General features: G+C 36.3%; 1 protein-coding gene across 2 annotated transcripts; it reads left to right on the top strand.

The window, feature by feature from the left end:
- Nucleotides 1-1,159: 1,159 nt before the first annotated feature.
- Nucleotides 1,160-6,734, top strand: LOC107765857 (uncharacterized). 2 transcript variants are annotated; one of them, XM_075242249.1, is made up of 2 exons: nucleotides 1,160-1,313; nucleotides 6,310-6,734. In XM_075242249.1, exons 1-2 carry the CDS (start codon nucleotides 1,217-1,219, stop codon nucleotides 6,576-6,578), a joined length of 366 nt encoding a protein of 121 aa, XP_075098350.1. In that variant the 5' UTR covers nucleotides 1,160-1,216; the 3' UTR covers nucleotides 6,579-6,734. The 2 variants fall into 2 exon arrangements, with proteins under 2 accessions (XP_075098350.1, XP_016440043.1); XM_016584557.2 differs by having other exon boundaries at nucleotides 1,164-1,466.
- Nucleotides 6,735-14,390: the final 7,656 nt, after the last annotated feature.

Here is a 14,390-nt window from a genome sequence, read left to right as displayed (position 1 = left end):
TTTATAATTAACGATTAATCGGTTCGGAGGCGGATTACTTAATTTTCTTATCGGATAAAACGTTAACCTGTTAATAATTATTATATTTATATTTTTACCCATTATGAAGCAACTTCTTAGCAGTTTGAGCTTTAACGTCATCATAACTTGTTTTGGGGGTAGAATTAGGCAGATCTAGAGGTTTGATATCTTTCTGCTCAAATAAATCATTTAAATTGCTAACTGAAACAAAATTATATCCAGAATTTATGTTAACTGAACTTTTATTACTGATGAAGAATCCCCAATTTATATTTTAGTTTGCTTATTGTAAGAGAATTAAAGAAGAAGAAACTATCATTAACAATGAGAGCTTCATTAGCGTATTGGAGTGTGGTTGTGATTGGATAGTCTCTATTGTTTAATGTCTTGCTTATTTAAGTAATTTTTATTGTCTATTTGATATAACCGATAAATCGTCTGATAAGCACTAATCCGATACCAAATCCGCCCAATATCTTATCAGGTGGCTAGCGGATTAGTTTATTTACAAGTCGATAACCGATAAGTCGAACCGTTAAACGTAAATATCCGTCCAATCCGTCCTATAAACAACCCAATTTGTAAAGCAAATGTCGTTTCATTTCATCATACTTTTATTTCTTAAAATTAAAATTACAAGTTTTAATGCTATATAGTTCGATAACTTTACATAACAAATGAGAATTATTAATATTCTTATTTGATGTTTTAACAAATAAGTAGCAAAAACAGTTGAATAGAATCGAATTTTTTTGAGATAATTTAAATAGTTAGATAAAAGTTTTATTTGGATTATACACATTAAATTGACCAAACAATTAGTATAAACTGTGAATTTCATCTATTACTATTTATTAAAATTAAAATTACATTTTTAATGCTATATTTTTGTTCGACAACTTTATGTAACAAACGAGAATTACTAATATTTTTATTTGACATTTTAACAACTTAGTACCAAAATTAGTCGAATCAAATAAAAAATAAAGATGAGTAAAGCAGGTTATTTTTTAAATTTTAATTATATACATTAAATTAAGCAAAATTAGTAATATGATTTTTTTAAAATAACAGGCTGACGCATAAATATGACGAAGATATAGAAATATAATATCATGAAAAATAGTCATTTTCATATGTATATTAGGTAGAGAGAAGACGAAATAAGAGCAAAACATTTTGTGGACAACAGGTAATGGGCATTTTACAACAATTCCGAGCAGTCGCCGGGAAGCTTTTCAACCGGAGAAGTCAACAGAAACCATCAGAAGATGCATATGCTTCTTCAGAAGGTGAGTACAGTGTAACGTCGGCGGTAACCAAAATCAGTAGTCCCGTTAAGTATGGCGGAACTCAATCAGATGAGAAAATTAGCAACATTCTCTGCAAGCTCCGTAAATTTGCTATTGTCTCTGCCGTTGACGAGTCTCTCAGAACCGTCGCTGGTAGTCTCTCTCTCTCTCACACACACACACACACAAAAACTTCAATATATTCTTTGGGCAATTTTTGTATTTTGGAATGTTTATGTGGTTTATTTGTAAAGGGTTTATGTTAGGATCGGGAACCCGGGTAGTGCGGAATATAGCCAAACAACGGTATAATGGCAATAACAAAGACAATAGAAGTTGATAACAACGACAATTAAAGTAGATAAAGAAGACACAAATTTAACGTGGTTCGGTCAAAGTGACCTACGTCCACAAGCGGAGAGGGACAATTTACTATAACAATAAGAGTACAAAAGAGAGTACAAAATTAGAGTAAATACTCTAATTAATCCCAAATACCCTAAGGGAATAACCTCACAAGATCACTCCAAAGAAAGGGTTCACACAAGTGCTTCCCAACACTAACTTTCATACAAAAACACTCTTAATAAAGGAAGAAAGGAAGAAACAAGAATTGATGACAAGTCTTGTTGGTGTGTATACAAATGAGGAGAAACTCCTCTATTTATAGCAAGAAATCCTTAGCCTAATAATGGATATTATGTCATGGCAAATGTCATGATCCACAAATTTGTTATAATGGATATTATGTCATGGCAAATGTCATAAAAATTTGGCCATATTACAAATCTCCACCTTGGTCTAATTTTGGCTGATATCGTAAATTTGTTCCACCTTCTCCGCAAAAGCCCCAATGGGCATATGTCAAAATTTAATGCCATCAAAATCAGACAAATTGTCTGATACCGAAACTGTAGTAGGGCCTATAACAGTGGATCCCAATAAAGTATACAACGAACCAGATCTATGTGCTTTCATGATCACACGAGCACCTTGAAAAATTTTCAGAACTCCACCTTTACCAGTGAATTTGCACCCAAGGGATTCTAAAGTGCCCAAAGAAATGAGATTTTTCTTCAACTCAGGAACATATCTAACATTGGTGAGAGTTCTCACCACATCATCGTACATTCTGACCCGAATTGTACCTTTGCCAATAACGTTACAAGTAACATTGTTACCCAATTGGACAACTCCACCTGCAACTGAATCATATGTAGAAAACAAGTCCCTTCTAGGACACATATGATAAGAACAACCGGAATCTAAAATCCACTCATTGTCTAATCTGAAACTAGTTTCAGTTGCTAAAAATATAGTTCCCTCAACCTCATCAGTTGCTACACTAGCTTCGGCGGTGTCAGTATTTTTGTGCTCATTTTTTCTTTCTTTGTGCTTTTCTTTATTTTTCAGTTTATAGCATTCAGAGATATTGTGACCTTTCTTATGACAATAGCGACACTCTAAATTATTGTATCTGGAATTGGAGTCGGATTTGCCCCTAACAAACAAGCCAACTTCCGCTTGAGTTCCAATAGCTTCCCCAGTAATATCACTATCTATCTGTTCTTTTGATTTTAAGATAGATTTAATATCCTTATAAGAGATATTATCCTTTGCATAAAGCATAGTATCTCTTATATGCTTAAAAGATGGGGGTAGAGAACAAAGCAGTAACACAGCTTGATCCTCATCTTTAATTTCAGCATCTATATTACTCAAATCCATAAGAATGGAATCAAAGGTGTCAAGATGAGAGAGAATAGAGGTACCTTCACTCATACGAATTGTATAAAGCTTCTGCTTCAGGTAAAGTCTATTTTCCACCGTCCTCTTCATATATAAGATTTTCAATTTTTCCCACATGCCTTTAGCTGCGGTTTCAATAGAAACTTCACGTAAAACCTCATTTGAGAGATTTAAAATGATACCTGCTTTTGCCCTTTTGTCTATGACGGCAAACTCCTCATCCGTCATTTTATCCGGCTTCTTCTCCTTTCCTTGCAACGCCAAGTCTAAGCCATCCTGAATTAGGATAGCTTCCATCTTTAATTGCCACATTCCGAAGTTTGCACTTCGGTCAAATTTCTCAACATAGGTCTTTGTTAGAGTCATATTGGCTACTAAAACAAACCCGATTAGATCCGGTTCTGATACCAATTTGTTAGGATCGGGAACCCGGGTAGTGCGGAATATAGCCAAACAACGGTATAATGGCAATAACAAAGACAATGGAAGTTGATAACAACGACAATTAAAGTAGATAAAGAAGACACAAATTTAACGTGGTTCGGTCAAAGTGACCTACGTCCACAAGCGGAGAGGGGCAATTTACTATAACAATAAGAGTACAAAAGAGAGTACAAAATTAGAGTAAATACTCTAATTAATCCCAAATACCCTAAGGGAATAACCTCACAAGATCACTCCAAAGAAAGGGTTCACACAAGTGCTTCCCAACACTAACTCTCATACAAAAACACTCTTAATAAAGGAAGAAAGGAAGAAACAAGAATTGAAGACAAGTCTTGTTGGTGTGTATACAAATGAGGAGAAACTCCTCTATTTATAGCAAGAAATCCTTAACCTAATAATGGATATTATGTCATGGCAAATGTTATGATTCACAAATTTGCTATAATGGATATTATGTCATGGCAAATGTCATGATCCACAAATTTGTTATAATGGATATTATGTCATGGCAAATGTCATAAAAATTTAGCCATATTACAGTTTATGACGTGCTTGCATACTAGTTAGGAATTGTCCAATTTCAATAAGTTGTTGAATTTTGATGTTGGAATTAGTAGATTACTGTACGCTCTTTGATAATATTGATAAGGTTGAGCTGGATTTTACTTAAATAGGTTTTCAAATGGTAGAAATTGATTTCATCTCCTTAGCTTTATACTGCATCACTATGATGCGGTGTGTGAGGGGAAAGTCATATGCTACTGTTATACAACATTTTTTTATGAAGGTAGTGTCGGGACTAGTCTGCGCTCGACTATTTTCACGGGATAACTTCCATTTCCCACCAGCAGATCAAAGAAATTACCTAGTATTTTTGCCCCCGCTTGGATTTGAAGATGTGACCTGGTTGTTCTCCTCCCACTTAATTGACCATTAGGCTACACCCTTGGGGGCTGTTATACAACATGTTGTTGAGTAAGCGTTATTTCCTGTGAGAAACTCGGTGTGTAGTTCCATAGGAGTTATTATGATTCTCAAGACAATACCTTAACCTTCTGTGCAATGTCTATAATCTTGGTGATGGAGAGAACCTTGAAGTTGGACTTCTCCCTTCTGCTTGTGCAACGTCTATAATCTTCTTAACTTTATGGTAGAGTAACTCAATCTACTCCAGTGGTGATCGCTGGGCTAATATATGAACCAATCAGATGGGTTGATTTAGAGAAGAGAGGCACCTTTGGTTTAGGAGTGAGTGAAGTATAATATGGTTGAAAGTGTCTACTATTGTTTAGGAGTGTCTACTATTGTATTATACATAGTTTCCGGGATTAGCTGTTTCAAAGAGATTTATTTAGCTTAAAGGTTTCAGATAACTACTAACCTTCCATCTTGAAGTCGTTGTGTAAATAAACATCTGAGACCCAGGCCGTTTTGTGACTGACAACTGAAAACAGTTGCTGGTAGACTGTTAATATTGGACAACTTTCTACACCAAATATCAGACCACAACTTAATTCTGTTGGTACCATTGCATATACAATATGTTGTGGAAGTACCTCCCCACTTATTAACTATCCCTTCCAAATCCTGTACTATAAGTCTATAACACAGTCTAGCTTATTTAAGTTTTCCGGTTTACTTCCTCATGTTTGTATTTATGCCTAGCTTATTTAAGTCTGCCAGTTTCCTTCCTCATTTGTATTTATTGCGCATGGAATTCCCCCAAATATGGTACTTAATTTTTCTTTGTTTCTTTGGAAAAATTGCTATGGTACTTAATTTTTCTTTGTTTCTTTGGAAAAATTGCTATGGTACTTAATTTTTCTTTGTTTCTTTGGAAAAATTGCTTTAAAGTAATTGCTTTTGCTCTTCCATTTTGGTTGAGCATAAAGTTGGGTTGTTAATCCTGAGAAATCACTGGAAGTTGGGATGTTTAGAATTAAGTTGAACCCAGTGAATGCAAGACTTTCTACCTTTTTATATTCCAATATACTGTAATTAGTTCTTCCAGACTTAATTCTTGGTAAAAAGGGGAACTTCTTGTTTCTGAAGTTTGTTTGGTAGGACCTCAACATGATAGAAAACAGAAATTGAGCATGGCATGGCTTGCTCATAGTTTGAATTAGTTTAAATGGTCTTATCCGTCGTTTGTTCTCAAAATACACCCTTATCTTTGGGGTTAACTTATCATGAGCTTACTTCATGTATTTTTCTCCTTAAATTTTTCCTTTCTTTTTTGGGTTGAGGAAGAGGGGGGAGGGAGGGTGGGGATGGTCAGGGATGGGGGTATCATTAGGAGAATAAGAATTTGTCCAGCCTAATTCCTTGTTTGGTTGATGTTTGGGAAGGGCAATAGGTGCAAATAATAATCTATTGCTCCAAGCAAAAAGCTGGTGTGCTTCTAATCATTTCTAATCTTGAGAAAGCATCTTACTCTATACCCCAGCCAGCACAGCCTTCCTTCGCTCTGACCATACTCTTCACTAAAACTTTTGGAGTGTAATTCTATACTTAGGATATGATAGTCACAGACCCCTCCGTTGATTTCTTTGAGGTCCTTTCAATATTTGAACCAGATGTTTGGATTTGGGTAACACAAACAGCTACGTATATGCTGACACATTCGTCCTTGGAACGAGCTCTACTTGATATTTTCTTGAACTGAATAGTCGTGAGTCGAGATGGTTATCTTTAGCCTTCTAAAATTTTCACATATTTCTTTATGATTTTCGTCTTTAACATTTATTACTTTGTGTGTTGATATACCTATTAATTTCAGTATTTTCAATTGTTTCTGCAGGTGGGAGTAAAATCGTAAAGGAAGGATCAAAGGATCAATCGCCTTCACGTCCTAGACTTGACAAACAAGAAATTACTGTTATGATGGAGGAGATGCAAGCAAAGATGGAGAAACTTCAGGATGACATGAATAGCATGAAGCAGCAAAATGAGGTGTCAGCTAAGTGTGCCAATGGATTGGATTCCTTAGAGTTCTCTGATGAGCCTATCAAGAGTTCAACGCCTGCAAAATCTAATGGAAAAAAGGTTTTCATTCGTTCTCGGCTGTAGAAAGCAGTACAATCTTGGCAGTGAGGAATCTTCGCTTAACATATAGGTTCCACTCTGTAATTTTCATGTGATTTGCATTGTATCTGTATAATACATGTATTTTTTTGGTCAACATATAATACGTGTATTAATATCTAAACAATTCAGATGTGCCAACCACAGTGCCCGCTCCACTTCCCAACCAATCAGACATCCTGGGGTGTGCTGATGTTGTGCTCTCAAGTGTTTGGTTGCTTAACACCATATAACAACTCAATCAAACACCATATTAGTATTTATTTGTTCGACGTATCTCAAGTATAAGTGAAAACTAAAAATTCTGGTACTATCTTGTTTTTCGATTTATAAAGTAGATCAATACATAAAGTTCCCTTAGGCATGCAATCATTATATCAAACCATATTCCCGTCTTGTAAAATTTAGACGAAGGTTCCAAATAACTGAGAACGAACATATATTATTGTCGTAGTTAACTAATGGTAGGCTAGAATCACGTGTTTTAGTCATAGTTTTCACTCAAATTACTGCATTTTACTTGTGTTTGAGCTTGAATGTAAGTGTATTGCACTTATTATGTGTTTTATGCTTTGTAGGAGATGATTCCGAGTTAAGAAGATGTTCTGGAGCTAAATCGAATAATTTGGAGCTGTGAAGTCTGAGTAAAAGCCCAAAAAATTAAATCGGGATCGCGTCCGGGGCTCGTGGACCGGCGTTGCATACGAAAGTTGGAAGAAAGATCAAGGGCTAGAGCAAAATGTACTAGTGTATCGCATAAGGTGTGGCATTAAGCGTCGCATTAGTACAAAATTTCGTCCGAAGTTTGAGAAGTTGAGAGACTTGGAGTTTTTGGGTCTGACAGAAAAATACACTAATGCTAGGCATAGTGCGCGGCATAGTGCGTGACATCAGTACAAAATTATGTCAGACAAGCTAAGTTCAGAGAGTTTACAACCGAGCAAAATACACTAATGCTACACACCCTGTGTAGCATAGTGTGACGCATGAAGTGTAAAAAGTTTGTAGGTTTTCCCACTTCGGCTCAAAGAGGGTAGTTTCGTCCGGGTTCGTTCCTACTTGGTATAAATACACCAGAAACACATTTTTAGGGGACTTTTGACATACTTTCGACTTAATGAAGCTAAGGGGGGAGTTGAAAGAACACAAGCACGGGGATTTCATCATTCCTTCCTCACTCAAGACTCGAGTTTGGATCGAATCTATATTTTTCTATATTTTAATTATATTTATGATGAATTTCTCCATGTCTATGGAGTAGTTCCCTTTAGGGTTTGATGGATTTGGTGTGTTGATGATTGTTTGTAGATTATAACTCTAGTTTTATGTATTGAATCGTTTTGGAAGATTTAATTATTGCATCTATATTCACTAGTTCATGTAATCGAGAGAGGCATAACTTGTAATATCTTTGCATTATATTGTTGGTTGAGTTCATAGATTCTTCTAAGTAATCGAAAGAAGCTAGTTGAATCATTGATTAAACCTAGTTAGGAGAATAATCGAAAGAGGTTTCTTAATGACCAATCCACTACGCATTCTTGCATATCTTCACCGTGCTTAATTTGGTTCATCTCGTGAAGTTAAGACTTAATCGAGAGAGGAGTTTCTGCCGAACGTTTGAACTAATAATTGAGTGAATTCGAGAAACTCACTTGAACATTATAAGTGAATAATCTAGAGTTAGAGCCCGAACAATTATCTTGCACCTATCCTGTCAAAACCCTATCTTCTCCCGCTGATAACCTTATTTGCTTATTCCCTGCCTCTATAATCACTAGTCAATAGCTTTAGATTCTTAGTTAATTTAATTATTAATCGTATATATCTCAATTGTTGATCCTCTTGGATAGCAATCAAGCTAGAGACTACGAGAATACTGTTTAAATCCAATCCATGTGGATACGATATTATACTATATTATCTTCAATTAGCGAGCATAATTTAAGTGTGTGTTTTACGCTTGTCTGATTTTGGCGTTGTTACCGGGGATTGACAATCAATAGTGTTCAAATTAGTTTTTGGTGCTAATTCGGGATTTTTTTAAAATTATTTTTCACGTGTTTCCTCTTCCGTGTGCAGGCAACAAATTGACTTCTCTGGTGTATGACTCAATCGTCTTCAAGGGAATTGATTCCATACAATCTAGAGGTAGAAAAGAGTCTGCAATAGTTGAGGAAAGAGAAAGAACTTACTAGAAAATTTTTGGGGCAACCTTCAACCCTAGAACATATGGCTAAAGACGGTGAAGACGAAGTAGATCTAGCTGCAAGAGAGGCAGCACAACAGAGACAAGAGGATGCACAGATAGTAGCTGAGGCAGCCCGTAGAGCTGCTGAGGAGACCGTCAACGATGATGGGGGTTGAAGATTCAATCTAAATCGACCCTTAATTGAAGACCAATTTGAGACTGCTATACCCAGGCTTGGTAGAGCATTAGGTGATTATGCCAGACCAATCTACAATCAGGGACTGTCCAGTGTCATACCTCCACCAGTAGCAGCGAATAATTCCGAGTTGAAGCAAGGCTTACTTCAAACTATCCAAAACAACTGCATTTTCGGAGGGAAGGTGAACGAAGATCCTAATACTCACTTGATGGACTTTGAAGAAATCATGAACACCTTCCAATACAATGGAGTATCAAAGGATGCAGTCTACTTAAGGGTATTCCTCTTTTCACTGAAGGATGACGTGAAGCACTGGCTTCGTAGCTTACCAACGGGGTCAATCAGAACATGGGAAGATATGACTAGAAAGTTTATTGACAAATACTTCTCTGCTGCAAAAACAATGAAATTCAGAAGGGAGATTCACAGCTTCTGCCAGACTGACACTAAAACAGTTTTTGAGGCTTGAAAAAGATTCAAGGAGATAGTGAGGAAGTGTCAGCATAATAGGATTGAATTGTGGATGCATCTCCAGGACTTTTGGGATGGACTGACACTTCCCTCACGACGAACTCTGAACACTGCAATTGGAAGACCTTTAATGAAGAAGACTCCTGAGGAGATTGTGGCAATTCTTGATGAGCTCTCTAAAGATGCTAACTAGTGGCCTACTAAGAGTAATGATAAAAGAAAAGCAGTTGGGGTTCATCAAGTAGATTCTAACACAGGAGTGCAAGCCCAACTAGACGCCATGGCAAAATAGATAAGAAAGTTGATCTCATCCAAGGTCCAGAGCCAATCATCACCAATTTGTGATTTCTGTGGAATGGGTCATCCAACGCATGAGTGTCATGTTGTAGCTACAGATGAAGTGGTAAATGTTGTAGGGAGCTTTGATAGAGGCAATTACTAGAGTGGCAATAATTTTAATCCTATGGGATAGAGGCACCCAGGCTTTTCTTGAAATTCACCAAGTGGTAGCCTGAACTCATGGCAGCAGAATAACTCCATACCCCAAGGGCAGGGAGCTCAAGGTTTTCAAAATAAGCAGAGACAACAATATCAGCCTCCACAGTCCAAGCAGTCTAGCATGGAAGAGCTGATGAATGCCTTTATTATTAAGACATATGAGAGGCTTGACGCCCATGGTGCAGCTATCAAAGAACTGGGCACATCTTTTCGAAACCTGGAAAGATAAGTTGAGCAACTAGATATTCTAATGTCTGAGAGGGTCTCGGGAGTGCTCCCGGCTGATACAGAAAGAAATCACAAAGAAACAGTGAATGCTGTAACTTTGAAAAGTGGGCAAGTGTTGAAAGATCTCACCCCAATCCAAAAAGATATGAAACTTGAAAAAGAAAATGGGGAGAAACTGAAAATTGATGTTGATAAGAAGAAGAAAGGCCAGATAGAAGCTGAGAAAAAAAGAAGGAAGAAAACTCGGGAAGGGAGGAACCTGAGGAGAGTGAGCATATGCCTGCTCTACCTTTTCCCCAAAAGCTAAAAAGAGAAAAGCTAGGCAAGCAATTTGAAAGATTTTTGGATGTACTGAAACAGGTTCATGTAAACTTACCATTCACAGAAGTTCTCTCACAGATGCCTGCTTATGTTAAATTCTTGAAAGAGATCCTTACGAAAAAGAGGAAAATAGAGGAGACCTCGGTGGTCAAGCTCATAGAGCATTGCAGCACGATATTACAAAATAAACTCCCACAAAAGTGTGAAGATCCAGGGAGTTTTATTAAACCTTGCTCTTTAGGAACTATTAATTTTGATAAATCCTTATGTGATTCTGGTGCTTCAATTAATTTAATGCCTCTAACTATCTACATGAAACTGGAGAAGGAGATTGGAGAGATAAGGTCTGGACCCATATCTTTGCGGCTGACTGGCCAAACGACAATAACACCCGAGTGGATAGTGGAAGATGTGTTAGTTCGGATGGATAAGTTCGTATTTCCTATGGATTTTATAGTAGTAAATAATTAAGAAATAAAGGAGGTCCCCCTCATCCTAGGAAGACCATTCTTAGCGACGAGTAGAGCTATATTAGATATACACGAGAGAAAACTCGTGCTTAGAGTGGGTGAGGAGACTATGACTTTTAATATGGACGTAGCAAAGGGGGCACAAAAGGAAAAATCATCAGCAAGTGTTGAGTGAAAAGTGAAGGGCTCGAAAGAGAAGGTTGCAGTGAGCGAGAAAGATAAGTGTGGGGTGTACCCCAAAATGGCCGAGAAAAAATTGTCCGCATGGATGTGTGCATTAGTTCGGGCGCGAGGAATGAAGCCCGACTTCGACTCAGACCCCGATTAGATGTTCAGGAAAGTTTTCCTCTACCTTATGCTTTTTAATTGTGTGCCATGGGAACATGCCACAACTTAAAGTGTGGGGTGGGGGATATTTATATGTATGTATATATGTATGTATGTATGTATATATGTATGTATGTATGTATATATATTAGTTTTTTTTTTGTTAGTTATATGAGTTAGATATAGAAAAAGTTGGAAAAAAATAAAATTTAATGTTTTCGATTTTTTCCGACGATGGATATCATCGACATATTTCTTGAGGGATTAAAGTAGAAGGAAAAAGAACAAAATATTTTTCTTTTGTTTTGTTTTTTATATTTTTTTTATTTTTTTAGGTAGTGTAATGATTCCCCCTTGGTTTTTCTTTGTGCCGCAGCTTTTTTCCAAAGGTTTTTACTTGAATCGGGTGTAGTTAGTTCTTTTTTCTTTTCTTAGGAGTAGAAAATCTTGTGTCATTGTGCTAGATGAAAGCAATATCTCTTGACTGTATTATGCTTTCAGAATAGTAAGTGCTTTAGTTGTGACGCTTAGGCTCAGTTTTTGACTCTTGTATAAGTACCTTAAATTATATGATCTTAACTTTGCTTAACTGCTTTGACTAGAGTGTCTTGATGAATCCGGTCCTAAGTGAGTTATGTGCCAGGTGTGTGTGGGTTTTTGTGTTATTTTGTGCATTTCAATGATGTCTAGAACTTGCTCCATATATTTGCAAAGTGAAATAATAGTTTTGTTTAGTCTAGGAAGTGATATAGGCATTTCTTTGTTGAGTCAATTATATATCTGTGACCCGCCTAATTGTTGTGTATCCTAGTTAACCCGTTGAGCATGTGATCCTATTTCTTTAGTAACCATATTACAAGCCTTACCCATTTGTTTGGATTGACCATCTATTTGAACCTTTTACCTCTTGTGAGCACTTGAATTTGTTATAAACTTTGTAAAAAGTAAAGTGTGGGATGTTGGTTTGACTTTTGGGTGGAACTATTGAAATAGGAGAAAGGTGCATTGTTTTGAAAAAGTAAGAGCCACTTGAATTGAAAAAGAAAAGGAAAAAAAGTAGTTGTATTGTTGTGAAAAATATTCCTTGATATTGGTAACTCTTGATATATTTGTGCTTAAATGAAGTCGGAGTTGCCGTACATTGACGTGAAAGTGGAGTTATGATTTGACATAAGTGTGGGGTCTGAATTACTAATGTATATGTATTAAAGTGCTTAGGGAGGTATAGTACATTGATGTGTGTGTATATATAGATCCTACCCATTCCGCAGTCTATATTACAATCAAATAAAGTCCTACCTGATCCTTGACTGAATGAGCTCAATTAGTAGAGTATTACACTACGGACGAACCTATAGTACATCTCTTGTGACATGTGAATATTATTTCTGAGAATGAGTGAATTCTTTCTATCTTGAGTTCCTAATTGTTCATAAATTTCATTGTATATGGAACTAATCTCTATTGTTATGTGAGGACACTTGATTTACGAAGAAAAGGTAATGTCATTGACCTCTATATTAGAGTAAGTGAGCGGGTTGTAAAAAATGTGTGGTGCTTTTGAGTCAAATCTTGAGGCAATGATGTTACGTTAGAGTACTTAGTCTGTTCTAAATATTCTTGGTGTGATGAGTTAAGAGAGTTGTTTAAAAAGATCGTCTCTATGTGAAGTGCAGTTTGATTGCTCTAGGACGAGCAATGGTTTAAGTGTGGGGTGTTGATGGTAGGCTAGAATCACATGTTTTAGTCATAGTCTGCACTCAAATTACTGCATTTTACTTGTGTTTGATCTTGAATGTTAGTGTATTGCATTTATTATGTGTTTTATACTTTGTAAGAAATGATTCTGAGTTAAGAAGATGTTTTAGAGCTAAATCGAATAATTTGGAGCTGTGAAGTCTCAGTAAAAGCCCAAGGAAATAAATCGGGATCGCGTCCGGAACTCGTGGACCGGCGTTGCATACGAAAGTTTGAAGAAAAAACAAGGGCTAGAGTAAAATGTACTAGTGCGTCACATAAGGCATGGCATTAAGCGTCGCATTAGTACAAAATTTCGTTAGAAGTTTGAGAAGTTGAGAGACTTGGAGTTTTTGGGTCTGACAGAAAAATACAGTAATGCTAGGCATATTGCGTGGCATTAATACAAAATTTTGTCAGGCAAGCTAAGTTCAGAGAGTTTACAACCAAGCAAAATACTCTAATTCTACGCACCCTGCGTAGCATAGTGCGACGCATGAAGTGTGAAAAGTTTATAGGTTTTTTCACTTCGGCTCAAAGAGGGTAGTTTCATCCGGGTTCGTTCCTACTTGGTATAAATACACTAGAAACACGTATTTAGGGGACTTTTGATATACTTTCGACTTAAGGAAGCTAAGGAGGAGTTGGAAGAACATAAGGATTTCATCATTCCTTCCTCACTCAAGACTCGAGTTTGGATTGAATCTATGTTTTCCTATACTTTAATTATATTTATAATGAATTCCATGTCTATGGAGTAGTTTCCTTTAGAGTTTGATGGATTTGGTGTATTGATGATTGTTTGTAGATTATAACTCTAGTTTTATGTATTGAATCGTTTTGGAAGATTTAATTGTTGTATCTATATTCACTAGTTCATGTAATCGAGAGAGGCATAACTTGTGATATCTTTGCATTGTATTGTTGGTTGAGTTCATAGATTATTCTAAGTAATCGAAAGACGTTAGTTGAATCATTGATTAAACCTAGTTAGGAGAATAATCGAAAGAGGTTTTCCTAAGGATCAATCATTATGCATTCTTGCATATCTTCACAATGTTTAATTTGGTTCATCTCGTGAGGTTAAGACTTAATCGAGAGAGGAGTTTCTACTGAACTTTTGAACTAATAATTGAGTGAATTCGAGAGACTCACTTGAACATTAAAAGTGAATTATCTAGAGTTAGAGCACGAACAATTATCTTGCACCTATCCTGTTAAAACCCTATCTCCCACTGATAACCTTATTTGCTTATTCCTTGTCACGATAATCACTAGTCAACAGCTTTAGATTGTTAGTTAATTTAATTATTAATCATATAAATCTCAACTGTTGATCCTCCTGGATAGCGCAA

Source organism: Nicotiana tabacum, chromosome 21 (genome assembly GCF_000715075.1).
Source record: "Nicotiana tabacum cultivar K326 chromosome 21, ASM71507v2, whole genome shotgun sequence".
Lineage (NCBI taxonomy): Eukaryota > Viridiplantae > Streptophyta > Magnoliopsida > Solanales > Solanaceae > Nicotiana > Nicotiana tabacum.
Note: the sequence above shows the minus strand (reverse complement) of the source record. Positions and strands in the feature narration are given on the sequence as shown.